Source organism: Drosophila grimshawi, unplaced genomic scaffold (assembly GCF_018153295.1).
Source record: "Drosophila grimshawi isolate 15287-2541.00 unplaced genomic scaffold, ASM1815329v1 contig_1377, whole genome shotgun sequence".
In the NCBI taxonomy this organism is placed as follows: domain Eukaryota; kingdom Metazoa; phylum Arthropoda; class Insecta; order Diptera; family Drosophilidae; genus Drosophila; species Drosophila grimshawi.
In genome coordinates, this window is record NW_025062900.1 from 25,430,073 (window position 1) to 25,457,582 (window position 27,510).

General features: G+C 39.3%; 1 protein-coding gene across 2 annotated transcripts; it reads right to left on the minus strand.

Moving 5' to 3' along the window:
• Positions 1-609: 609 nt before the first annotated feature.
• LOC6567136 (developmental protein eyes absent) lies at positions 610-26,615 on the minus strand. Of its 2 annotated transcripts, none has more exons than XM_032739575.1 (5): positions 26,318-26,615; positions 7,402-7,448; positions 1,950-3,758; positions 1,020-1,264; positions 610-915 (listed from the first exon to the last, which is right to left on the minus strand). In XM_032739575.1, exons 1-5 carry the CDS (start codon positions 26,369-26,371, stop codon positions 734-736), a joined length of 2,337 nt encoding a protein of 778 aa, XP_032595466.1. In that variant the 5' UTR covers positions 26,372-26,615; the 3' UTR covers positions 610-733. The 2 variants fall into 2 exon arrangements, with proteins under 2 accessions (XP_032595466.1, XP_001993500.1); XM_001993464.2 differs by lacking the exon at positions 26,318-26,615 and adding an exon at positions 11,822-12,079.
• Between the last annotated feature and the right edge of the window lie 895 nt (positions 26,616-27,510).

The following is a 27,510-nucleotide window of genomic DNA, read 5'->3' on the forward strand; positions in this document are numbered from 1 at the left end:
CCAGATCTGTTTTTAATACAGTGCGTTGATTTTGTTTTATTTATTTTGTTTTGTTTTTTCATATTTTAAATATAGTTTTATATATGCAGCTATAATAGTTATTTAAAATTTGAATACTACATTGTTTAATTGTTAATTTTCTTTGATTTTCTTTTAAACTAAATGACCTTTAAGCTACGTTTTTGTTTGTGTTTGCTCCGTTTTCTCTCTCAATCTGCTCTCAATCCCCTCTCTCAATTTGATGCTCTGCTTCGTCTCTCGACTTGCGTTTCTATTGTTTGCTATTCTAATGTGCTAGATACGTATATTTATGTATGTATATATAAAGTTATTTATATGGTAGTTAGTCATTAATTTACAATACATTAATTATAGAATATTATAAACAATTTCAAATGTTTGCTGCTCGCGAAGAATTGTTGTTACGCTTGTTTTGTTGTTGAGATTAATGTTAAAAACTATATAATACATTCAAAGTCTTGGCATTAAAGAATAGTTATTGGTTTTTTTTTCTTTTTCTTTCAAAACAAAATAATTAAATTATTTTGCGCTGGTTTACAATTTTGTCTCACACACATACACATACACATAAATAAATTAAAGTTTTTACTTTATGTTGATTCATTTGATTTTCATTTTGTTTTCTGTATCATTCTTTGTACTCAAAACTGTACGAAAAACGCGCGCAAAACGCGCTTGCGATTCCGCAGCGTCTTAAAACGCGATAAGCCTTTCATAAGAACCCCATATCGAGGGCGGTGTAAAGCGCACGAATGTCGCTGTGTGCGGATATGCGCCAGAACGGAAAGTTCATGGCCTTGGCAGCGGACTCCTCCTCGGCGCCATCGCCAATGACGACGTAGGTGCTCTTACGCCCAAAGCGCGTCACAATCCGCTCATAACAAGTCTCCTGGCCTGCGGGACGAAGAGTGAAGATTATTATGAAATGAAGATTATTTGGAAATGGGATAATCATTGGTTTGCTGTGCTGTGCTGTGCTGTGTGGTTGGGTAACTCACCAATCTTGTGGGCACTGTAGATGTTCTCAATGTTGAATATGCTGCCCAGGCCGAAGAGCATCACTTTGGCCAGCGCCGGCGCCAGCTGTGTTGAGGTGACCAGCACGTTGACGCAGTTCTCGCGCTGGGCAATCATGCTGAGACACTTCAGCGCCAAGGTGGCCCAATTGTCGGTGGCCACCTCGATCTCGGAGCGGATCTGCAACCACACATCCCGCTTGCCAGGACCCAACAAAGTGCCAACACTAAGAGACGCAGAGAGAGTGCGCAAGAGAGAGATAGAGAGAGAAAGAGAGAGAGAGAGAGAGAAGGCAATTAATAAAGTGCTCAGCTAGCAATTGTAATAACAAATGCAAAAGTTAAATTATTTATGCATGTAATCCTAATTTAATAGCTACAAATAATAATTATAATAATACTAATTTATATACAAATATAAAAAGTAAAAAAAAATATATAATAAAAAAAACATTTTTTATTTCATATTACAGATCTGACTTAATTTTTAAATTTTTTATACAAATCGAATTCAAGCAAAGTTCTATATTTAGATTTAGATTATTTCAGAATAAAGATAAGATTGTATTTAATTGATAACTATTATTAAATAAGTGAATTCTCATTTGACTATTTTAAATCATTTTGATATAATACAAGTAAAATAATTGTAATTTCAGAATTAATATTTTAATACTTTAGATAAGATTATTATTTACATTTTTACAATTTCCAATTTTATTTTGCATGGAGAAAAATACTAAATTTAAATATGACGATTCTAAATAATTACGAGTTTAATATTTCTCTCTGTTCATGACAATCTTTAGTTTCTAGTTTTAGTTTTTATTAAATTAGCTTAAGGAAGTCAATTCTTAAAATTGAATCTGTTGTTAATGGATTGTTTTGATTAATGTCCGCTGTAGTACTTACTTGCCCCTGTAGCTGTTGTAGATGTCCTTGATCTTGCGGTAGCGAAACGCCAGCTTGCGCATCCAATCCACGCCGCCGCGAACGCCGGTGGGCAGACAGAGATTGGGTGGGGCACCGGGCGGGTTGCCCGTGTGGAAACCATCGGTGGCAAAGTTATAGGTGCTCAGATCTTGGCCATTGTCATCGGAGCTGACGTCGTCGATGTGCACCTGGTCGCACTCCTCGATCTCGTTGAAGAAGAAATGCGTGTCGGCCATGTTGAAGACCATCTCCTCCATGCGATAGGCGATGGTCATCAGGGTGCTGTGGTCTTTGGTGTAGCGATTGGCATAGCTGCCCGACAGCAGCGTGTGGAAGATGATCAGCGTCTCGTCCAGATCCCAGACGAAGACACGTTCCGGCGGCTTCACCGTCTCCCCATTGCCCGTATCCGATGCTGTGCTGCGCGTCGGACTCGGCTGCTGATGTCGTCGTCCGCGCGCCCTGCCCGTCTTGCCCGTCGGCGTCGTCTTGGCTGCTGTCGCTGAGCCACCACCACCACCACCTCCACTGCTGCCACCGCTGGAGTTGAGCGTTGCGGACGAGGATGTCGCCGTCGCCGCATTGACAACCTGAACGCCCGCATTCGGTGACATCGAGATGGGCAGCGGGGGCGAGTGCGGCGAGTGTGTGGCCGGATGAACGGGAGTCGTTGAGTGCGTGTCCGTTGGACTCTCGGAGAGATTCGATGAGGCGGTGGCCACATGAAAACCATGGCTGGCACTCGAGCTGGGCGAACTCACCGCATACGGCGAATAATTGGCCGGATTATAATAGTTGCCATACTGTTCGTTGTAGTATCCGCCATAATCCTGCTGACCAAAATTATTGTAGCCCGCATACGGATTGCTATACAGCTGGGAATTATTGTTGCCCCCGCTCGCATAGCTCGAGGAGAGATACGCGGCAGCTGCAGCGCCCGGCTCCATTTTGGCGCCACGTGCCGCACTCGCAGCGGCATACGGTGTCCCATAGCCGGAGTAGAACGGCGGCGGCGTATATTGCTGCATGCTGTTGTAGTAGTAATAATCATGTTTGCTATCGTATACAGCGGCAGCGGCAGCTGCCACAGCCGAGGAGTTCACGGACGCCGTGCTGTCCACACAGCCGTAGACGGCGGCGGCGGCCGCAGCAGCGGACGCATTGTCCAGGGGATGAGTGTGGACAGCCTGGCCGGGACTGCGGGACTCGGATTTGACGGCGGGCGCAAGGCTGCCGCTGCTGCTGCTGTTGCCGGCACCGCTGCTGTTCGTCTCGTGCGCCCAATGCGACATGGCGGCTGGATGGGCCACGCCCACGCCCACGCCCACGACACCAACGCCCACCTCATCGCTGGCCTGCTGCTGATATGTGGAGAAGCTGCTGCCCGACGACTGTGCAAAGCTTGAGGCGGCGGCAGCCAGGCTGCAGCTGCTCGGATTTGGATTCGAGTTCGGGTTCGAGTTCGAGTTCGAATTCGGGATGTGGTTGCTGTTATTGTTGTTGTTGCTCGCAAAGTGGTTGCTTAGCGCGCCAATTGTTGGCTGCAACGGTTGTATTTGTGGCGGCAGTCCGAGTGGGCTGCACTGCCCGGCCACGCCCACGCCAATGCCAACGCCCACGCTGGCGCCGGCACTGCTGGGCCCATTGCTGGTGGCCAACACGGCGCTTGAGTGTGTCTGCTGTTGTTGTTGTTGTTGCTGCTGTTGCTGCTGCTGTTGATGTTGATGTTGCTGCTGTTGCTGTTGCTGTTGGTGTTGCTGTTGGTGTTGTTGTTGACTTTGGCAGAGACTAAAAGCAGATAAAAAGAAAGATAAAAATGAGTGAGAATGTTGAGATGGGTTACGTGCTTCGTTTCTTCATATGATGTATTTTAACTGTGAATACAATTATTATTATAAATAAAGTTCCTCTTTATTTTTAAGATAATTACTTAAATAATTTTTGACATAGCAGCTAGTTGTATTTTATTATACGTTTATCTTAAGCGACATTCTTAATTACTTTATAAATTAATTCACTTACATTCAATCAAAATTCTACATTGCAAAAGACATTGCGGTTTTTGGGTCTGCCCGGTGTCTTTCCGGATTCCCCCGCTAGACCAATTTTACAATGAAATACCTCCACAAATTTATTTTTATTTTTTTTTGTGACTATTTGTTGACTGCAATTAGTCAACATAAAACAAATAATTGATTAACGTTTCACAGATTGATAATAAATTATTATGGCATGCAAGTTGACTCATAAACATTTGAAGTTCTTTAGACAAATATTAAAGGTAATTTTTTTAAGTAATTAATTGACAAAATATTTTGCATAAAAATGTGTCAATTGTTCAGTTGATTATTATTATCTTATTAAACTAAAATCTCCCATTAAACTTATGTATGTAGTTTTACTAATGCTTCCAAAGAACTGCTACTGCCTAGGCGCATGTATGAGTATATATTTACTATATATATTTGTGGTGCATAACTATTACCAATTATCCTACTACTACTCCAGATGCGGGGACATAAAGGAAGAAACATGGAGAGAAAGGCAGAGATCGAGACGGAGATGGAGACGGAGACGGAGAGAAACAAAAACGTTTTGCTCGTTAAGTAAACTCATAAAATAATTTCCAATAATCTTTAAACAGCCATTAAATTAACGGCACGTTGTCGTTGTTATTGTTGCAGTCCTCGTCGTCGCCGTCGTCGTCGCCGTCGTCGTCGTCAACGTCATCGTTTGCTTAGAACCGACCAAAAAAGTCAAGTGTGTCGCAGTCGCTCTCAAAATCTTGTCAAGTGTTATAAATATTGTGCAGCTCTCTCTCTCTCTCTCACTCTCTCTCTCTCTCTCTCTGTCCGTCTCTCTGTTTGCTTGGCATAAAAAAGGAAATCATTTGAAATGCCTTTTCAGAGGCACTTAAGAGGCCCACAGCTCTGCATCTCATGCCCCTTCCCCGTTCCCCCTTCCCCCTTCCCATTCCCATTGGCAAACCCAATCCATTGACGGCATGTGCGGACAAGTCCCGTAGTCCGAAGCATGTGTGCAGCAAATGTTTGACTGCTTAAGCAGCGACAAATTCTGTTCTTGTTATTCTCTCTCTCTCTCTCTCTCTTTCTCTTTCTGCTTCTGCTTCTTCTTGTTCATCTACTTCAGATTCATCGTCTTCGTCTTCGTCTAATTCCTATTTAACTAGCTTGAATTGTGGAAACAAATTAAGTAGACTAATTTCGAGGAGCCCAATAAAAACCAAACTCCAATAAGAAATCAAATAAATCACCGCTCGAAAAATCAAAACAAATGAAATATGTGCAGTCATTCAAATATTCTTGAGGCCTATTTCGAAGCAGTTGGTAATCCAATCCTGCTCGCCTGCAATTAAATGAAGTTGTTCAAACAATATATATGCCTCCGGGTTCCCTCCCACGCCTGGGCTTGGGCCATAATATAATCTGTTGTGTCTGTGTGCAATTTATCAAATATTATTTATTTATGCTCTTTAGTTTCAAGTTTATGGCTAAACTATGTGTGTGGGAGGGAGCTGCTCAGCGATTGTCCCACTTTCAGGTGAGACACAAGAACTTTAAGAATATACCGTTATCGAGCTACTAAAAATAATTTAAGAAATTACCAAACTTTAAATTTAACCATACATCATCAGATGAGAGTAGCTTTTAATCAATACAACTTCTGGTGTAAGAACTTCAAGTACATCTAATGAAGATTCAAATTAGTTGCTGAATGAGATGGGAGATAAAACAACGCTTTGAATTGAAAATAGAAAAGAAATAGGATTGCAATGTTTCAAATAATTATTTATTATTTTCAAAGCAAATCACATTTGTTCTCCCCTTAAAGAGCAAGTATCAAGTTTCATTAGAGTAAAGCAATCTATTTGGATAATATTTAAAGCTCTGCCAGTTTACACACATAATAATTTTCTCTATATTTGGTTATTTCTTGCCCCTTTTCTTCTGCTGTTGTATGCTTTCCAATCCAATTTGTCGTAATTTTTCATATTTTCTTTTTAACAATGCAATCGACCAGGAAGAGGTAAATAAAGTGCCCAATTTCCTTGGGAATCTGACACCTACAGACTTGGGACATTTTCCCCTTGGCAGCAGCCTAAAAAGGCCAACAAAGGGATCCACACAAAGCGGAGGGAGAAGGGAGAAGGGAGAAGGGGAAAGGGGGCTTGAAGTGTGTGAAAAATGAAGCGTGTGCTGCTTTTTGGGGGGCAGGCAGCTGATGTCAGTTTTGATGGCAACGTTAGAGTTCATAATATTATGTGTTTAAAGATATTCGATTTAAGAGAAATGAGCAAGCACCAAATGTGTCTTATAAATGCCACACATTTTAAACAAAGGGAGCTGCCTTTAATAGGCCCACGACCTGCTTAATAACCGTTAAGCCGCCTTAAGCCCCTTAAGTAGTTGGGCATGGTTCGTTATTTTCTTCTTTTTTTTTTTTGTACTCTGTGCCAAGTGATAAGTGCTCTGACACTCTGTCGTTTCTTTTAAAAATCTCTCAACTCAGGCAAGCGGGAAATTCTTTGAATTCTTTGCGAGCTGAAAATGTGGCATGTGTTGTGCCGAAATGCGAAGGGTCCACATGCAAAATGCAATTGAAATTTGTCAAAATTTATGAACACTTGTCGTGGCTGTTGTTGGCGGCAAGTGTGAAGCGGGTTCATTCTTGACCGGAACGTTACTATTACAAATTGTCTATGCTTACAGCTGCAAGGATGCCCAACATGTGCACAAATACTGCATCGTCCTGCTAGGACATATTAGAGAATGTTCTTTAATGATTTAAGCAAGTCTTAGAATACTAATCGGTCTCTTGAGAGGACACTGTAGACTGAGAAGTCACCTAGATAACTAGTTATAATCAGTAGCGGAAACTGCCAACTTTGTGACAATGCTGGGGAAGCCTCAAAACAGATCATTGAAAATTAGCCAAAGGAAAATGCAGTATCCTAGAGAAACAGGTCATAACATACTCCAATCCGACAAAAATGATTGAATCCATGCAGGAATCATACTTGTTGGAAGATATATAGGCTCGGAGAGAGCACAATAGGAAAATACAATTGGAAAATATAGAAGTTCTCTATCTAATCAAATAACTATTAATTATATAAATTATATATTAAAAAACTAATAATATTAAATACATAAATATGAATATATAAGATTAATCTTCAAATCTTCAAAATATTTATTTTGTATATTTCAATCTAGATTTAAGCATAATTTCCATTCTCTCTTTAGGTTATTCATTGAATTCTTTGGATTGCATAATAATAAAGATGATTTTTTTACGTTTATAACTACACATTTGCTGTATATAATAAATATAATAAATATAAATAATATAAATATAAATATAATAATAAAAAAATATAATAATAATAATAATAACAAGGAATGCTCACCGATTGCGTTCATGTGTATCCGTGTGCTCTGTTTTGGGACGTTTAACCTGCAAGAGAAGCAAATGCAAATAATTAACAAATATATGCAAGAGCCCAATTGGGCATTATATAAATGTCTCGAGTATTATTCTTGTGCTGTTGTTTATAAACAAAGCCCGTTGTCTTTTTGGCGTCGTCCCAACACCTCAGCGGGTTTCTCTGTGGCTGGTTTCCGCTGAGGTTGGCTTTTCTTTGATTTTTTTTTTTTTTTATGATTTGCTTGAAACTCTATTTGACTTTTATGCGACGCAATGCAACACAACACAACACAAACAAAATATAAATAAAAGAAAACAGCACATTTTACATAATTTGCACTCGCCATTTGCTTGGCCAGCAAATTCAACGTGCGTGGGAAAAAGTTTTACTGGGTTGATGTTGAGTTGATGGGGTGACAGAGCCGCTTTCGGCGCCATTGGCAATTGGGGTGCCAGGCCATGTGACGAATGGCCAACAAATTGCCGCGCAGACGGTGCACACAGCAGGTGGCCCAAAATGCTGGCTGCAAAGTTGGGAGTGCCTCCAAAAAGGAGCTAACGATAGAAGCAACAGAAGTCAAGCTAAGCTGATGAAGGAAACTTCACCTAAATGAGACAGGCCAGGAACCACATTAGCCAAGATATTGATTGGAACTGGCAAAACAATACCAAGAAAAACTTGGAGGAGAGGCAACCACAAGGACCACTTAAATATATAGCTTTATAAGGATATTGTAGTGCGTGAATAAAATGAATAAAAACTAAAGTTAAGCTGAAACTGTATAAGAAATGTGGGAAGTCGTAAATAATTTTCTGAGGATTAACCCTGACTGGGAAATGTCAAATAAATTACTAACATATTACGCAGAGATCTTTAAGACTTTAGATCACATAAATAAGATATTAAGAAAGGGAATAAGAGGGCTTAAAGCAAAAGTTGATGTTCGAAGAGTCAAATAGAAAAGGGAATATTCTTAAAACAAAAAAAAAACTAAAACCAAATTCAAGTTTTATGTAAATTGATTCCTATGAATAAAGGGTTGACAAAATTGGAAGATCTGAAGATCATTAAGAGAAACGAAAAGAGAAGAATCAAATTCGAAGGAATTTCGAGAAAGTTACAGGTTATTACTCAAAGCTCAGTAATGACCAAAGACCAGAAAGCAGATAGAAGATGAAGACAAATTGCGAATATAAATTCCACAAGTTATTAGCCAATAAGCTGTTCAATCGAAGGATGCGATTATGACACTGAAACGGAAGCCGGATGAGGGAAGGATGGAAGCAGGGAAACGAATGCTGTGATTGGTGACCTACAGCAGGCAAGGCAAAAGCTGCAGGAATTTATGGCCACCAAATTGACATGGTTGCATTCGTGAGCCGCTTTTGTTGAGCGGCTCCACAGTTGGCCACACACACACACAAGCACACTCACACACACACACCGTGTTCATCATATTTGTGCGTTTGTTTTCTTTTTTGTTGTCCTCTTTTGTTTTTTTGGCAAATTTGTGCTCAACGGTAGCGCTTAATGACGCGTTGCTGCAGTTTTTGGGAGTCAATATTTTTGTGCTTTTTTTTTTTTGGATGGGACTAAAGCTGAGCTTGCGTGTTGCACGGATTGTTTTGGGGCATGGGGTAGCCGCAACTGAAACCGAGACACGAATGCAAAACGAATGCAACGCAACCTTTTACTAAACTAATTTATGGCACAAGCTGACAACGTAAACATTAACACAGACGGACAGAGAAAGATACACAACAAGGAGGCGATGCTGGGCTGCCTGGCTGGCTGGCTGGCTCATCACGAGAGAGTCCAAGATATGGTACATATATATATATATATCTATATATATATGTATATATATAAAGACCTGTTTTGAGCATCTTTAACCAAATTCCTGTGATCGTAATCTTTTGTCTCTCTGCTGCTTTGGACAGCAGATTAAAACAGACAAGAGAGAAAAGGCTGCCAGCAGCAGCAGCCACACACAAACAACACACAAAAGACAACACAACGCGAAGACGGCGACAAATTTTTGTTTTTTTTTTATTTATTTTTTTTTATTAACTTGCCCGCCTGGCTTGGACTTCAGAGTCTGTGGCAGCAGCAGCAGCAGCAGCAGAAGACTGGACCCTACTAAGCCCCTAACAGATAAACATCGAAATAAACAACAAAAATTTGTAGCTCCCTCGCGTTGTTGTCATTTGTATTTCGACTGTTGTTGTTGTTGTTGTATTGTTCGATTTTATTGTAGCTGTTGTTGTAATTTCTTTTGTTGCTGTTGTTGTGGTTGTTGTTGTTGTTGACTGGGGGCCACGACCTATGCGCCTTAACACTTTGGCACGTTAATTACGTGGGACAATCGACAATCGCCAAGTGTCAATCGCTGCGGCCATAATCAATATTTTGACTGCTTGCTCAGTTGTGGCTGGCTGTGGCACAGACAGACGGGCGGACGGGGGTAGTGGGACATTAGGCAGGGGGCATGGCAACGATTCTTTCTTTTCATTTCTTGGCCCAAAGTGGCACATAAATTACATGCAGCGCATTGTCGCAGTTGAATTATGGCGTGTTAATTTTTACGATTACGGCTTAAACTTAATTAAAATGTGATTAATGTCGCCAGTTGCGCTTTGGGCCTTTTGTATGCCAGGCTCCTTAAATTGTCATAAAACTGGCCCAGTGCCAGTACAAAAAAAGGGACCTGCTGCACTCGGCTGCCTGCAACTGCGTCAACTGCATCCACTGCGTCAACTGGTCAAACTCCCTCAACGCTATAATTTATGCTCTATTAATATTTCGCCTTAAAGCACACACACACACACACACACACACACACACTGACTCACTCACACACACACACACACACTCATTGCGTTTCGTGATGCTTTTACAATATTCCTCATCCGAATCTCCCGTCTTTGCTTTAGCCAAGTGCAGTTTCCCCATAAAAGTCGCCGTTTGTCGATTTGACTTTGGCTGTGGCACCATTAAATCGGGTCTGTTCCCTAGGAGAGAACATATTGTGTAATATATGGAAAGTCTAAGACCAAGCTATTTAATATATTATATAATCAGCGTAAGTGAATTGAGAGACTTGCACATCTTCCACATCATAAAATCGGTGTGAAAACGAGATGAATTTTAAAAATCTAAATAAAATAAAATGCCCAAAATACAATAAATGAAATTGTATGTACGACAACACTGTTTTTTAAATGATAATCAGTAAAACTCGGCTTAAGATAATAGATGCGTGTTGCATACAATTAAGAAAACTTTAATTTAGCTATTGATTTTGTTTGCAAAGGATATCATTTGAATATACCACTTGTTATACGGACTTAATTGAGCTATCAAATAATACTAAATGGCTCGTGAATATCAGATCATTACTATATGGGAAAAAGTGTATATAAATGACTCAATCAGTAATTGGACTTGTTAGACAACATTGTTGAACAGTTCATTTTAATTACTATGCTCAAAAAAATCTTGCTGTTGTTAGACAAAATCATTGAATATGATTATTCCGAACTTGTATTCATTTATAAACTAAATATTTAACGTAGAATTATTGTCTTTATATTCATAACTGGTAAGAACATAATTCGATGCAATTGGCCTAGCTTAATGACCTTAATTTGCCATTAATTTCCATGGGTCACATTTTCATAAGTTGTTTATGTATCTAATAAATACATCAGTTATATTTCTATATTTTACTAGTCTAAGTATGTTTTATGAAATTAAGTAAGCTGACTTTTGTTTATAAGTGTCTTGGATTATTCACACAACTTTGCATTAATTGCAAATTAATTGCAACTACTGTAAATTAGTGTAATTGAATATTTGCCGGCTTATTGTGGAATTTGTGAAAGTATATAATGAATAGAAGTTTGCATTAAAATAAATGTTAATTCAAATTAATATTTAATATTGTGATTGCGAAAAAGTAATTGCTTAGGTAAAAGTGCTTTACTGTTTGGGAAATTAAATATTTGTTTAGTTCGCAATGAGTATTAACTTGTATTAACTGAAGTGATTCAATTGAAAGGCTAGGCTAGGTTTGTGTCTATAATCTTCATAGTTTCCACACAAACCTATCTCAACCGCATTCTCAGCTAGGCGAACTCTCCTCAAAGACGAAGTGTCTCCAAATGTTGGCGAAGCCATTCAAACAAACCGCAAAAGCAGCTGCAATAACAACATCAACAACAATAATAATAACAATAGCATTAACCGACGGCAAAAGCCGCAGACATAATAAAAACACAACAAAAAAGTTAAATATTTTTCGATTTGTGGAGCGAATCAGCGACTTGTTGGCACTTTTAAAGCTTCGCTCAAGTTAAGATTTATGCGGTGGCAATTGTTGATGGAATTGTTTATTTATTACCTTTGGTTCGATCATTTTGTCAATTAATCCGCAACGCGGCGCTGCATAGTTGTATGGCATTAGGGTGACCATTTTGCTAGGATTGAGTTGGCTACAACACTTTTGGGCAGTACGTAAAGATGTTTTGTTATTCAATGCGTTGTCATTTGACAAACGTAGTATAACTCTCACACACACGCACACACTCAGACACACACACACACACAGCGCGTAGTACAACAAATGTGTATTGAATTGATGTTTCAGTTATGCGAGCTGCGCTCACGTTTGTAGCGGCCGCTCTGAGTAGCTCGAGGGAACTGAATGAACAGTTGCGTTGTCGGCTGCCGTTCGAGTGGACTGAATTCGGTTTTCGATTCTGAGTGAAAATCTCGGCATTGGGCGAGTGCCGCACTCGCTCAAAACGAGTTTGCGAGCGAGCGTACGGAGCGAACAGTTCGGCATGCGTCGTCGTCGTCGCCGGCTGTCTCGCTCTCGCGCAGCAATGGTGCGCCGGGGCCCCGCCCATTTGGCTCGACGAGGGTGGGTTGCCCCGTCGCACAGTTGCACGCTTTCCGTTCATCTATGTATTTATTTGAATTCTATTTAGTTGTAGGTTTTTTGGGTTTCTTCTTCTTCGCGATGCGGGCGAAAACAAACGAATTGTCAATCAAACACTTTGGATGATTTCAGAAATGTTTTAATGCGCAACAATTAATTAATAATTCAATTTAGTGTCGTCTCATTATACACACTAATAAAATTTAATCGTATGCATTTGAATTGGATCAATCTTCAGCTTACCAGCGTAGACCTTACAAAATCAAACTTAAACTGAAAAACCCCAAATCAAAATCAAACTGTGCCGCGAGTCGTGTGTATGGCATTTATTTGTAATTTTATAGCCATAAACAAGATGATACCCGATGCTGAGACAAATTCAATGGTGAAATCAAACGTGAAAATAATATGTCTATATATCTTTGTGGATCTTACACACATACAATGGAAATCACCATCTAAATTACTGTTTATTTGATGAATCAGCTGAACTATTTTAAATGCGGGTTCCTGAATATTTCACTACCATCAATTTTGAGTAAGTTTGCTCATCTTGTGAATTCAATTCATTTATGGAAACACATCTTAATGCAGTTCGCAGTAGTAATTTGTTAAGTAATTATGTGTTCATCCGCTCTGTGTAAAATGATCAACATTTGTTCAAAATACGAGTATACACATACATATATCAAAGTGTTAGCCAATCAATCGGCTATTGTAATTGTATCTTAGCTATTTTCCCTGAAACCAAGTAAATTTCCCTTTACAATATATGTTTTTGTGTAATCTGAAAGTGGTTCGACAAGTCAACGCACATAACTCAGTTTGTAAGCCATTTTATTGATTTAACGCTTAAATTTGTGAATATACTTTCAAGTCTTTGCTGTGTCTTATCGCCCATATGGAATTACACGTAAACAAAGAAGGCTCATAATGCCAATAAGAGCAACAACAACAACAACAACAACAACAGCAAGACGAGACAATAAATATAACAAGAGAACACAACTGGCCAATCGATTCATGCACTGGAATTCTTGCTAATAAACATTACCATCCCACAAGTGCAATTTCAGGCGCCAGTCGCCACCTGCCAAAACAAAATAAGTTCCGAATCGAGCTTGTGTGTTTGTGTGTGTGTGTGTGTGTGTGCGTGTGTGTGTGTGTGTGTGCCTGTAGAAGGCAATTTAATCAGAACACACACAAAAGAAAACTAACTAAAATTACTTGTTCATTTCATGTTTAACTTATACTGAATAAATTCTTTGACTAGGCAAGTCAATTAAATAGGCCAAATATTTGTGAAATGCATTTTACTAATAAGTATGCAAATAATGAAGAATTATGCTTAATATGTATTCGTTTGAACATATATAGAATATACTTAACTGATATCATATGAGTTTATTAATCAGAATACTCACACAAACAAGGCTAACTAAAAGTGAGTACTTATTGATTCAATATTTATTAGACACGCAAAATATTTGTGAAATAAATATTACTAATAAATATGATGTTGATGAATGAGTGTGTCTAACAATTTCCTTGACTTGTTAAGCCAATGAGAAAATGTAAACAATTTTAAAATCCATTTTTATAATAAATATGCTTATTATGAATAATAATTGATCTTAACATATAGAAAATATATATTTCTCATTTGCTTTCATTGCCGTAATTAATTTAAATTCATTGTTATCATTGATTGAATTAAAACATTTATTTTAATAATATATATTATATATTATATAATATACATATTTACTTATTTTTTAAATGAAAAAAATAATAAGTAATTGAAGCTTTTACTTTTCAATGAATTATTTCGTTATGCAAGTAAATATAATTCAATTTTTGCTTTTGGCAAACGAAACAGAAAACAAAGAAAGAAAAAAACGAATAACAATTGCCAAAATGCAATTGCCTTTGGCCAGCTGCAATTTACAAATGCCATTTACATGTGAAATTGTGCAAGCAATTCCGCAATTTGTTTTTGGGGCGGAAGTGCATGACACACTTACTTAAGCAAGCAAGTTGAAGCGCACTTTTAACCCAGCGCTGAACCCGGAGCTCTGATTGCTGAGCCAGCTAAATGAAATGCAGCTGAATTGCCAGAGTTGTGAGTTTTGGGGCATTAAATATGCCTTAATCGGTTTAGCACGATCGTGAGACAACATGTCGTCAATTATATCTACGCGCGATCATCAGCCGCCAGTTCAGTGATCAGAGTGCCCAGTGCCCAGTGCCCAGTGTCCAGCACCCAGTCCAGTCGTACTGTCCCCTCCCCTCTCCTCACCTACAACTCAACCCCACTCTGCCCCCATCTCCCGTTCCCCGTTCCCCGTCCCCCATCCCTTGCATTCTGTGTTTTGCCATTCCAAGTTGGCTTGGGCTGTAAACAAATCTGCGCACAATTTGCTGCATTTGCAGATATTGCTTCTTTTCTGTTTTTGTTTTTTTGTTTTTTTGTTTTTTGTATTTAGTTTTTGTGTGAAGCTGGAGCCGGTTGCCTTTTGCATGTTGCTGAGTCTCGCACATTTGTTTGTCGGGAGTTTGTCGGGGAGCAGTTGGAGCTGGCTAGCTGGAGTCGTCGTTTACCGGTCGTCTGTCGTCCGCGTTGAACGTGCTGATCGTGCGCTCGCCGAAGGCAGGCGCACAAAGTGTTTAAGATTTACGTTCAGTTTTGATCGGCCCGGACCTCCCCGGTGCTGTAGTATATGTATATGTATCTATATATATTTATGTATACATATATATGTATATATGGTTTTGTGTAATGCAGCAAGAGGTGCACAAAACTGAGCCACAGAATCGGAGAGTAAAATACTTTGATAGCTAGATATGTATGTATGCCGGCGCATTCAGGATCGGGCGCCATTTTGCTGCCCCCGGGTTCAACACCTGAGCTGCCCACACTCTGCCCCTCGACTCTGCCTCTCTTTATCACTCTCTCATGCGTGTTGAACGATAATCGCGCGCATTTTTACAACTTGATCTGAAGCTGGGGACTCGCCTGAGCATCTAGATAAGGTCTTGGCTCCGCCAGACACAACAACCAATTGCTGTTGTTATCCTCATCGTCGTCGTCGTCGTCGTTGTCGTTGTTGTTTGTTGTTTGTTGTCATTTGTCGCCGGTTGTTGCTTGTCTTGTAAGCTCGACACTCTGGAAGCATTGCCGAATTTTACAAATAAAATAAAAATACAAACAACAGCAAAAAGCAAAAAAGAAAAAAGAAAAAGAAAAACAAAAAATTAATCGTGATGCGTCATGCAGTGCTTGAAACTTGGCCTACAATTGGGTCGAGTCTTATTTAGCTGATACTCGATTTTGGATGGCTCTACAAATATCGTTGTCAGCGCATGCCAAAGCTCTGATTCGCAGGCATTTCAAGTTGATATCCATCGAGCCACACGAGCCATATGTATAAATTACACAGCCAACAGGCTGAAGACTTCACATACTCGTAGTATGCCATTGTATTTTCTATGCTAATTTCAGAGAAAAATGCGCTGAGGCATGCAACAAAGTGCAACAAATTGCACTAACCACAAGATACATAAAATAGCATAGCTGAACAGCTCAAGAATTCAACATGTCTGCAGCAAGTGTAAACTTTGCACACTGCATGAATTACAGAATGTGCCAGCCTAGCAAAAGCATTTCATTCAAAAATAACTTCGAGTTTAATTTATTTATTTTATTTATTTATTTAATGTGGACTTGTGTGAACAACTTTATAATTTTCAAATTAAAATTAAAGATGCAAACTAAATTTTATTAAATTTGAAAGGGAGTTAATAAATTAATAGTAAAAAATAATATAAAAAATATAAGAAATCTTGGCGAATTGAAAATGATAAAATTTAAAATGAATCAACATTTATTGCAATGATTCTGGAAACCAAGAATTTATGGTATAATTGTCAAGATCATTAAATAGGTGGATTGCCTGAATATTTTGAACTCTTCTTTACTAGAATTTAAAAAAAAAATACTAATATGATTCTTAAGTCTTTTAATCGAAGAATCTAAATATAAGTGAATAAAACATTTTAATAAACTAACCATTTGAATTTTGGAATGAATTGATTGTATAAAAAATGTATTACTTAATTTATTTAGAGATTTATGGCATTAAATAGGTTCAAGAAATTATTTGAACTAGAAGATTTCCTCGTCTTTAAGTATTTTACTTAAGAAAATGTACAAGAAAATTTCCATTACCTTTACATTGAAAAATAAGTAAATTTATAGAAATATACACGGAATATCAAAATATGAATGAGCAAATGTGTTTTGGAATTGCATTATTTTGTTATATTTAGTTAAGTGCTGTTATTTATTATGGCAACTCAAATAGCAATAAACGTAATATTTAAAAATATTATGGGTCAGCTCCTGCCGTTATGTGTAAAGTTTAGAGAATTGAGTGGACTTTTTTAATGATTACAAAACATAAACTCGTATAACCTAATATAGCAATAAAATTAAATGCTGAAGCCACTACTGTGCGACTGAAAGCTAATATCGATGCTGGACTGAGCCCAATAAAAACATTTTGTTGTTTTTCAGAAACACTTTAAGTGCCACACACTGGGTAATCAAAGGAATTTTTATGAATCAAAATGCATATGAAACAATGACTTGGACTATTTATGACTGTAGGCGTCTGTGCGTTTTGCGGCCCCTCAGAGACGAGGCGAAAATAAACCGAGCCATAAATTGCATTTGCATTCGATCAGAGAGAGAGAGGCAGAGAGAGAGAGAGAGAGAGAGAGAGAGAGAGAGAGAGAGAGAGAGAGAGAGAGAGAGAGAGGGAGAGAGGAAGAGAGAGGAGCTCGTCACTTGCTGAGTCGCTGTTGCTGTCGCTATGGATGACCACCGGGGTTGCCACGGAACGCCTCGTTTATGCTTTCATTCCGCTGAAAATTATGCGGAACCCGTGTTTGTGTTTGAGGCACGCGCCAATGCCACTGCAACACATCAGCGCGGGAGCGGAGAGCTTGATAAGTGGCAGTAGCTTCAGCACTGCTTGCGTTGCCACGGTGACCTCAGCAAAACAAACATTGGTCAGGAATTTTCATTAAAAGCCCACTCTAGAGGAGCACTCCTGCAGGGACCCAGTCCAGCAACCCATCTGCCATTGCCCGGGCAACCTGCCACCACCCACATAGCCCGAGCCGGCAGCGAAGTGTGTCAGCTGTCACTTGGCATAGGCATCAAAACCGATGAACACGCCCGCTCATAAGCCAACGGATGGGTGGAAAAAAACACCAGCAGGTTGATACTCGAATACCCCATAAAAAAATAGCAAGCGAAGCGGGTGTAATGTGTAGAAAATAAATTGAAGAGACTCAGTCAGAGGGGAAAAACATTTTTAAATTATAAAAAGAAGTCAATAAAACAGTGATGTGAAAAAAAATATAAAACAATTATAAAGCTATGTGAAACTTATGCATTCAGAAGGTATTAATATAATTTGCATTCATCAAAATTTAAATATTTTACTTAACATCGCACTTATTGTAAAGCGAACTGCTCTTAAAGTTTTTCTTGGATTTCCCCAATGCTTGCAACAAAAGTTGGCGCATTTTACATTTGGATACCCTCAGATTTATTAGATTCTTTTGATAAACTTTAAATTTTTGAAGCAAGTCTGTTTTGAGTCCACGTTATAGAAATACATTAAATTAGTACAGAGCCAGCAAGTACAGGGTATTACCCGTGCCCAATATGAACATGTAAATGGCATAAGCAGCGTGTGGCTTGTTTTACCTGTGGCTGCGACTCTCTAATTAATTTAATTATGCGCTCTCGACTTGCGCGTGTCAAAAACGCAACAACAACAACAACAACACCGACAACAAAAATAACAGCAACAGCAACAACAACAGCAACAGCAACAAATTAAATAGTCACGCCTGGGCGAGCTCTAATCAAATGCAAACCCTGTACAGTGAACACCACGCACAACCGCCCGCAAGTATGCAGCATATGTTTCCCATATCCCTCGTTGTCGTCGGTTGCTAGGCCTATGAAATTTAATTTGCCAGCAGTATAAAAAAGGAGGAAGGCAAAACGCACCCCTCGACTCGAGCATCGCTGACAAATTGAATTTGTAAAGTTACAACAACAGCAATAACAAATCATTGGGGAAATGCTGATGCGGATGTTGTGTGGTAATATTATACCACTCTCTCTCTCTCTCTCTCTCTCTCTTTTTCTCTGTCTCTTTGCCTCTCTCTGTCTCTCTCTCTCTGGCCATGTTACGCTCGTCTGGGCGGCCTTTCCAACTTGGCCAGCTCGCGAAAGTAAAGTGAAATCGTAGCCCAAGGGTTGACTGCTTGGCCAGTGGGCACAGTTATGGATGGTGGGGCGTGGCAGGCTAAAAAAAAAACACTCTACACAATTATTAACACTTATTAATGTTGAGGTTTTTATAGATGGCACCCAGGGGCTTCAATTAAAGCCCAAAGTGCCAACAGCTGCCTCAAGCGCCAGTCGCACTTCAGTTCAATTCAGTTGCCCCTGGGGGGGCGTCGGGGTTGCTTTAAGTAGTCATTAAGATTGAGTGCGATATGATTTTTAAAAAGCGATAATATACATAACACACAACACACACAGCTGGCACTCAATTGGAAACGCAAACTTCCCTAAGCCAATTCGCGTGCATCCCCTCTGAGATGTTTCCTTGCAATTAGCCGCAAACCTTTGACTTTCGTTTCCCGAGCTAGTTTTAAGGACGAGCCATTGACAGCTATTGTCCTCTAATTAAACAACAATGTTGACATATTCTCAAGATGTCACGGTCAAAGTTCAATGCGAATTTATTTAATTTATTTTTAATATTTTTTTTCCCAAAAAATATGTCAAAAATTGTGCCAAGATACAGCAGGCTTTGTTTGCTAATTAAAACTGTAATTGGCAAGCGAGTCAACCCTCGGAAATGCGTCTTAGCCCTTTACATATCTTAACCCTTTCTATGTAACCCTTGGGTAAACAGCTGCGTCTAGTTAAATTTGATGTTGGGAAAATTGTGTGGAAAATTGCCCAATATGATTAAAATGAAATTATTTTCCCATCCACATCTTTTTCAAACCTTTCAAGGTACTTGCTCTGACACAGAATCAAAGTTTGGGAAAATGATAAATATGTTTTATCATTTGGAATTTAAATCACTTCAAAATCTCAGAGACAACCTCACAAAATTATTTCGTTTGAAAGTCATTTGAAATTGACAATAATTTAATAATTATTTTGCATAAAGGAGAATTTAAAAATAAATAATAAAAAATATCGAAATTGGTCAAAGGCTATCTTGGGCACTATAGAGTTAATTTAATCCACATTTAAAATAAATAATTGGAAAACACATGCATTTATAAATAAAAACATGTTCAATTATTAAAACTCCATTTGATGATTGCAACTAGAAAGAAATAGAGACAAATACAGGCACCTTAAATGCCATCTTTCATAATACAGATTGCCCACGAAAGTACTTAAATTAATTATTGGAACAACATTTCTTGTAACTAGACAAGAACAATCAATGGTTAGTAACAGATTCATATTATTAGAATCGAAAACCGAAGCAAAAACTGTGCCAAATGCAACGGCGACGCTGGGGAACTTGAAGTGAGCAACCCAATACCACAATGGTCGTCGCTATCAATTACTCAACTCTCGAGGCAACCCTAACGCTCGGATGGATCAGTTTCAACACGGACCTTGGCCACATTAACTCTACTCAACAAGAATAGAATATGGTATACACAAGAATATATATGTGTATAAAATAGAAATAGAAATAGAAATAGTTGATTATTTCCGTTAGACTTAATTACTTAAATCGCAAGGCCGTTGCAAAAGATATCCCATTACAAAAGTACAGTAAAAACCAATAAACCAACTGTTGTTGTTTAAGTCCAAGTTTTAAGAGAGGCAGGCCAAGTTTCGTTGCTGCTGAACAGGTGCTAGGATTTTACTATTTTTTTTTTTGTTTTTAGGTACTCTGCAAGCGATCGAGGAACTATCGAATTTCGCCAATCAATAAGAGCAATGAGCCAAAGAAAGAGACCAAAGCAGTGAGAGTGAGAGAGAGAGGGAGAGGGAGAGGGAGAGATGTGAATGTTGGCATTTTGGCTGCCAATTGTGCGGCTTGCAATGCAGTTTTTATTTTCCATTTCCCAGGGCAAAGCCTGCGAGAAAAAATGTGCATCGGGAAATTTGATATTTTATGCTGAGTGTCCGGAAAAACGCCGTTGCTGTTGTGAGGGGCGCACGGCAGAGACAGAAGGCAGCGGCAGCGGCAGAGGCAGGCGGCCATTTCGTAGTAAAAATTATGAAAAAGGAAAAAAATTATAAATATATATAAGAAGGAAAACTGTCACGATTGCTAACGAGCAATGCGATCGCTGGCTTCAAGTCAAAGGTCACACGCTGATTGCCGACAAATTTGTCTCGAAAACTTGCGAGCCGCTTAATTGCAACAGACAGAGAGTAACAGAGAGAGAGAGTGAGAGAGAGGGGGATGGGGATAGGGTTGCCATCCAGCTGGCTGTCTGCGCCTTTTGATTGACAACAGCCACACCTAAGTAAAACCAAAAGATAACACGGCAGCAACTGCTCCGCGCTCCTGCTCCTCGCTGCTCCAACTGCCACTTGATTGAACCGGAAATGAGGCGCAACCCCGAGACCGAAACCGCATTTTGTTTTCACAGGCTGCACCCCACTTGACCCGCGGCGTTCCGCTCCCCAAAATCAAAGTGCCGTACCATTATACGGTTATATCGAATAGCCCTTGCCCGGGGGCATGCTCTTGTCAAGCATTCTTCTGTCTTGCAACAAAATGTTTTACATCAATTTCAGCGCTTCCCAGAATGCAGCAAGCGGCATTCTGGAATTATCCTCCTCCTCCTCATCATCATCGTCATCATCATCACCATCACCATGATCATCATCTGCAACATCATTAACGTAACTGTCAAATAATTATGACAAGTTCATTTCGTTGTAGTTTCGCTCATTTGTTTGGTTCCCCATTTTAATTCTGTTGCTGTTGTTCCGCTTTAGCGAGAATTGCTGTAAGCGGAGAGGCACCCCCCCCCCTCCCTCCCTCCTCCTCCCATCCCTCCCATCCACCACCACAACCCCCTCCACAGCACCAATTAACGGGGCGTTGTAAATGTGCGCACTTTTTGATGTGACAGTTGCCTGAGGTTGCGTATCGGCGGCGTGTCTTCTCAAAAAGCTATAGATGCTGATGCACATCATGGAATATCAATATGCTGTACCTCGCTGCTAGATTTATACACTGAGAACAAAATCAGAAATTTGCCAAACTTTTGCCGACAAGGGTAAATCAGCTTACTATTCAGAAAAAATATTTCTAAAATGAAAAAATATGTCTAATTTCCAAGGATGATATTTTTATATACGTACATAGATAATTCTTACTGCTGCTTTTTTGTTATTTATATTATCTATTGAACATTAGTATTTTAATATTTTACTTAAGCCACCAGTTTTAAGTTATATATTGCGCTTTTATTTTAAGTAATTTTATTTCGTATATTTAACAATTTTTCTAATAACCAAACATTTTTCTATATTTCAAGGTGATTTGCACTTTGGGTGGTTTTTCCAAATTTCATGATAATTTTTTTCCAAGTGTATATATATTTATACAAACTGTTTCGCATATAGCTGGGGTCGACAATTTGTCTCTAAGGTTACCGAAAAGTATGCTATAAGGTTTTATGGAATCTCAAATTCACTGCACATTTGTTAATTGTTTGCTGAACTCTTTTTATTATTTAAATATATTATTCGCCATAATGCGATACATGCTTTACATAATATTATTAAACGGAAAGCTTCTCTAATATACTCAAAACTGCCACAAAGATGGATATGAAGGAAATATATTTATTATTAATCATAGCACCTTTAATTTTACACACTCTCAGAGAGCACTCATGAGCACCTACTACCCCATCGGTGAGTGGGCCATTAGTGTCGTGACCAGCTCTTGCGTCAACTGGCACTTTCACCCCAACTATTTTGAAAATGATGAAATTGACGCAATATAAATATAGCTGACTGGCGGCTATCTATAGCCTAGACTCAGCTCAAAATATGCTGTCGAATGTGACAATTGATTGTGTGCAGACCTGTTCGACCTGTCTAATGCCTGGCGTAGCCAGCTATTTGTGGCACTGCTTTTAAATTTAGAACAGTGCCGTATGATGAGTCAGAGCTATGCAAATCCTGCAAAATGGCCTCAAGAGCTGGCCAAATATTTGCAGTCATTAGTGGGCATTATCTTAGGCTAAATCCAAGCTGAAAATAAACAAGCGGCCGGACAGGACACTCGCCATGACAATCAGCAGGAGCATCAAGAGCATTATCCTGAGCATCATTCAGCAGGCAGGTTGCTTTAATTTACGCTCAACAGCACTGACAGGCGACATAAAACAGGATAAAGGGGCTAAGCGGCAGGCGGCAGACGCCGCTCTCTCGACAGTTGAGCGGATTATATGTGTCTGCCACATCAACAGGAGTACGAACTGGAACAGGAACTGAAACAAAGCAGTTACCTCAAGCCTTGGGCTATGAGGTGTCGTCCCTCCCTCCCTGTTTTCTTGTTGAGTGGCATTTGAGTGGCTGCCACGTTGCATATTATGTAATCCAAGTAACTTTCATGATAAATGTCATGCATAAATCTTGTGGTTTTTTAGCCAAGAATGACGTCAGTTCAAAGCTGAAAAGCAATATTATTATTAATAATAAGGGAAACGATAAGCCAAGTAGCATGCAACAGTTATCTTGATGCAAGAGTTGTGGTAAAACAAAAAATAGTTGTTATGAAATCTCCATTTAATCTGGCTTTGCCTCAGATTTATGAAAATTATGCTTCTTGGTAGGCATAAATTACCTGAAAACTTTTATTTTAATAAACATTCCATTTAGAAATTTATTCCATCTTAAAGAAGTGTTAATTCGACAATAACTGAGCTTAAGGTATAAAGATGAGAGGGCTGTTAGAATACCTAACTTGTAGTTTTCTATTAATTTCAAAGATCATTGGGTGAAATCAACTTCCCAGCTGGTTAAAAAGTACGTTTCAGGAACCTTAAGGTTGAATCAATGTATCTGCTTATCAAGCAGTGTACAAGCACAATATTTTCATTTGATTTGCTTATGTTATCAGAGAATTGCAAAAATAGCAACTTAACTGGCAAACTTCAGTCAGCTTCGATGAGCTAACCCCCAAATGACATTGGCAAAGAACCTGATGCTCGGACAGACGCAGTTCGAGCCCGTGCCTATTGCAAGTGCCCCTTTAAGCTGCCTGATATGTGATTATTTGTTTGTTTATTTGAAAGTTTTGTTATTGCTACTGTGAAATACAGTTTCAATGCGAAAGAAAAAACAAACAGCTTTGAGACGTGTAAACAAACAAACAAGTTTATATCGCAATTGTCTTTCAGCTCTCTCCTCTCTCTCCCTCTCTCGCTCTGTAATTTTCTATCCTTGTCTGCTGAAACAGGTAGCTGAAGTGCAGATGGCATCTTTTTACTCTGGCTGCACTTCCTGTGCCACGCCCAGCAAATATCAACAAGAAAAACATACCATTTGCCATTTAAGCCTGCTGTTGACCCTTGTGAGACACAAAACAAAACAAGGCGGATTAGCAGTGCACAGATTGCAGATTATGCTGTAAATATGTCGCAGGACATTAAGCCGAAGCTGTCCCACAAAAAAATTAAAATAAAACATTTAAATGCTTTGGGGGCGTGGCTTGTAATGGAGAGTGCGCCCCACAGAAATGAGCAGCAACCGCATGTAAAATTAAAAAACCCGCAGCGCTCAAATCTTGCGGGGGCAACACAGCCAATGTTGCTGCTGCTGCTCCCTACTCCAGCCATTGCTGCCACTGCTACTGCTACTGCCACTGCCACTGCCACTGCCACTGCCACTGCCACTGCTCCTGCTGCTGTCTGCATTGTTTGTTGTTATAATGGCGCGCCCGTAGCGAACGGCAACAACAACGAAAAGCGCAAGGCATCTGCACGGCGTCCTTTTGTACATTTTGCTGCTCCTTTTGACGACTCAAATTTCAATGAAATTATCCTGACGGCATTTGTCTGTGTATGTGTGTGTGTGTGTGAATGTGTGTGTGTGTGTGTGAGCACAACAATGCTGAATAAAAATTTCGCTGAAATTATTTGCTAATGGCTTCAACAGCAGCCAGCCTGAAGCCCGAGTGCTCAGCCCGCAGCAGCGAGCAGCGAGCAGCGAGCAGCGAGCTCGTCCCGTTGCTTTGGCATTTGCATTTATGAGATTGACAAATAGACAAACAAAATGGCGCCTCACAAAAAAAAGCACATCGATGGCCGCCATTTTGTAGCGCAGCCTGCTCCACAAATATATTTATATATAAAATGTATTTATGTGTTTGCCTGGCAACAGCAGCAGCAGCAGCGCAAATTGCTTTGCTCCAAAACTCCGCTCAAGTTACGCCAGAGGCAAAAAAGCGAACGTAACGGTAATGAGTCTCGGCTGCCCGGGCAACAGAGCAAGAGAGAGAGAGAGGGAGGGAGAGAGAGAGCGCAAAAGAACGCAGTTACACACACTCACACACACAAACTCCTACAAACTCATAATAACTGTCAATCAAAAAAGAAATCAACAACTCAATAGTTATCTACACAGATCTACACCAACACCAACACACACATACACCTACACACACACACACACACTAATGCACACATACATGCCTGACCTACTGGCTTTGCCTTGGCATTTGGCTGGCAATATTTGCTTTTGTGGTTTCTATTTCTGGTCAAATGATTTGTATTCGATCGACAGGATAAACAGGCAGTTCTTTGCCCTTTTTAAGCTGAAATTTCCCTTTTGCCTTTGCTTGTCTGCTGCCATTGTCTGCTTCCTGGCTGCATTTAAAGGCTCATTCCATTATTTTGCTTTTTCTTTGGGTTTTTGGGCAAATGCGCAGTAGCCAAAACCGTTTGCGTTTTTGATTTCTTACAGCTCACTGCCAGAGAGATCAAAGCCTTGGCATCTCGGATCTTCGATCTAGACGGCGCATTAAAGGATTGTAATTATGCGCAGTTGATGCGGAAAATAATTAATTTTTCCCTGTGGGTCGAACTCAGTTTAGAAGATTTAAGCGCTGCAGAAGTTGAAAAGTTGAGTTCTTAAAGGCTGAAGAGTTTAGAAATTCTCGGGCTAAGATTGTGCCCATTATGCAATATGTGTGTGGTCGGAAGAAATGTAATTTAACACAAGAATTGACCACAGATGTTAAAATGTTTCAAAATAAATCTTGGATCGAATAAAATATGTATTCTCAAGTATTTACTTGTGTATACTCAGTAATTGATAAAGTTCAGCTCTTAGGAAATTTCGATATTTTCGGGTAAGATTGTGCACATTATGCAATATGTGTGTGGTATGCAGAAAAATACAAAATATACGTTTATATATATATAGAAAAATTGCAACGGAAACTATATAGTTAATGGGCTTTGTCAAATTGTTTGATTTCTAATTAGAAATTAGAATTCAATCCATTTTTTACTCCTGTTTAAAATTTGGAGCAAGTTTAAAATATTACTTTCTAAGAGCTTACAAAATTGGTTAATAAAAATTATGTTTTATTTGTGTTCTTTTGGAATGGGAAACTCCTCAGTAAACGATCAAATAAATTTCAAAAAATCGAGTAGAACTTAGAAAGAAAGAACATAGAGGCTTACCAACATTTTATATATTAGCATCAAAGTTCTGGAAACTGTTTTGTGCACAACCAAAAGATTTTACGTAAATCGTTATTATAAGTGACATAAGAAGATGAGGAACTTAGATAGAGATAACTCTAAGCTCAAGGAGAGGGACAAGCAGGGAATGGTCGGGGCTCAGCTCACCTTGTAGTAATCCAGCGTTGAAAAGTTTTGATAGCACGGCACATTATACAACATATTCCAGGCGTTGTTGTTGCTGTTGCTACTGTTGCAGTTGCAGTTGCCGTTGCTTATCAAATGGGCTGCGGCTGCGCGAGCATCACAATTGATTAGTCGGAATCACAGCAATCAATTAACAATGCGAACAAAAATAAGTATGTGTGAAATGCACTGTATAAAATGCACTAACAAGCTGCAGAGAAAGGCGTGTTAAATTGTTGAAAATATTTTGCAATTATTTTGTAATAATTTTGCACTGCACGCGCGTTGTTTAAATTTGAATGGATCTCAACATTAACATTTTAATTTACGCTTTTACTAATTGGGCAGTTCCGTTGCGCAAATTAATTTGTGCCAAATTAATTTTAACGATGCGAATTGTGTGTGGTTTTTTTCTGTTTTTAATTTTTAGTTGTCATTTGTTTTATTGAGCCGACGGCGCAAAGCTTTTTCCGTATTTTATTGTTTTTTTTTTATTATTATTTTGTTTTATTGTTGTAGCTGTCGTCCGCTCTCCCGACGAGTGTCACATAAAGCTGAGTGTCAACTAAATTTGCCCGTTTGCCCATTTGAAAGCGTTGGCGTCGGCAACCCGAAGAACGAGAAGTGAGCAACAACAACAACAACAACAGCACCGATGTGAAGCTTCGATCCACTCAAAGCAATTGTCGTCTCGCTCTGCCTGCCCTCTGTTGCGCGCACTCTCTCTCTATCGTTCTCTCTCTCTCTCTCTCTCTGTCTTATGCGCAGAATGCCGAGCGCTTGAGTGAGTGAGTTTTGTGGTGGATTGTTGAGTGCATTTATTGTTGGTTTTAGGGCGGCGCCAGGACAGCTGCTTTGCTGGGCATTAACGGCATTTGCAATTGTGCAGCAAGTGGGCAGCACTCAATGCTTCCTGGAAGGGCTTTCGTTTCCACGAACGGGGCTTGCACTTCGTCTGTTCTTCTCTATGTTGGTTATTTTTTGGGTCCCTTGTGGTACAGTGATCTCTCGGAAACTAGAATGTTCCATGTTATAAAAATAATGCTGGCTCTTAAAACTCCAACAATACTTATTTTGAATAAAATTTGAATTTGAAATTTATTATAGTTAATTAAATCATTATTAAATATAACCAAAGGCTACTCAGAACATAAGCGATTTGTGTATTTGCTGGA

Bases quoted from the DNA above. Each gene is read 5' to 3' on its own strand.
- LOC6567136 (XM_001993464.2), bottom strand. From the start codon at position 11,893: ATGGTCACCCTAATGCCATACAACTATGCAGCGCCGCGTTGCGGATTA. The intron at 7,449-11,821 runs GTAATAAATAAA...CTTCTCTTGCAG, and splicing joins ACAAAATGATCGAACCAAAG to GTTAAACGTCCCAAAACAGA. The intron at 916-1,019 runs GTGAGTTACCCA...TTCGTCCCGCAG, and splicing joins CTACAGTGCCCACAAGATTG to GCCAGGAGACTTGTTATGAG.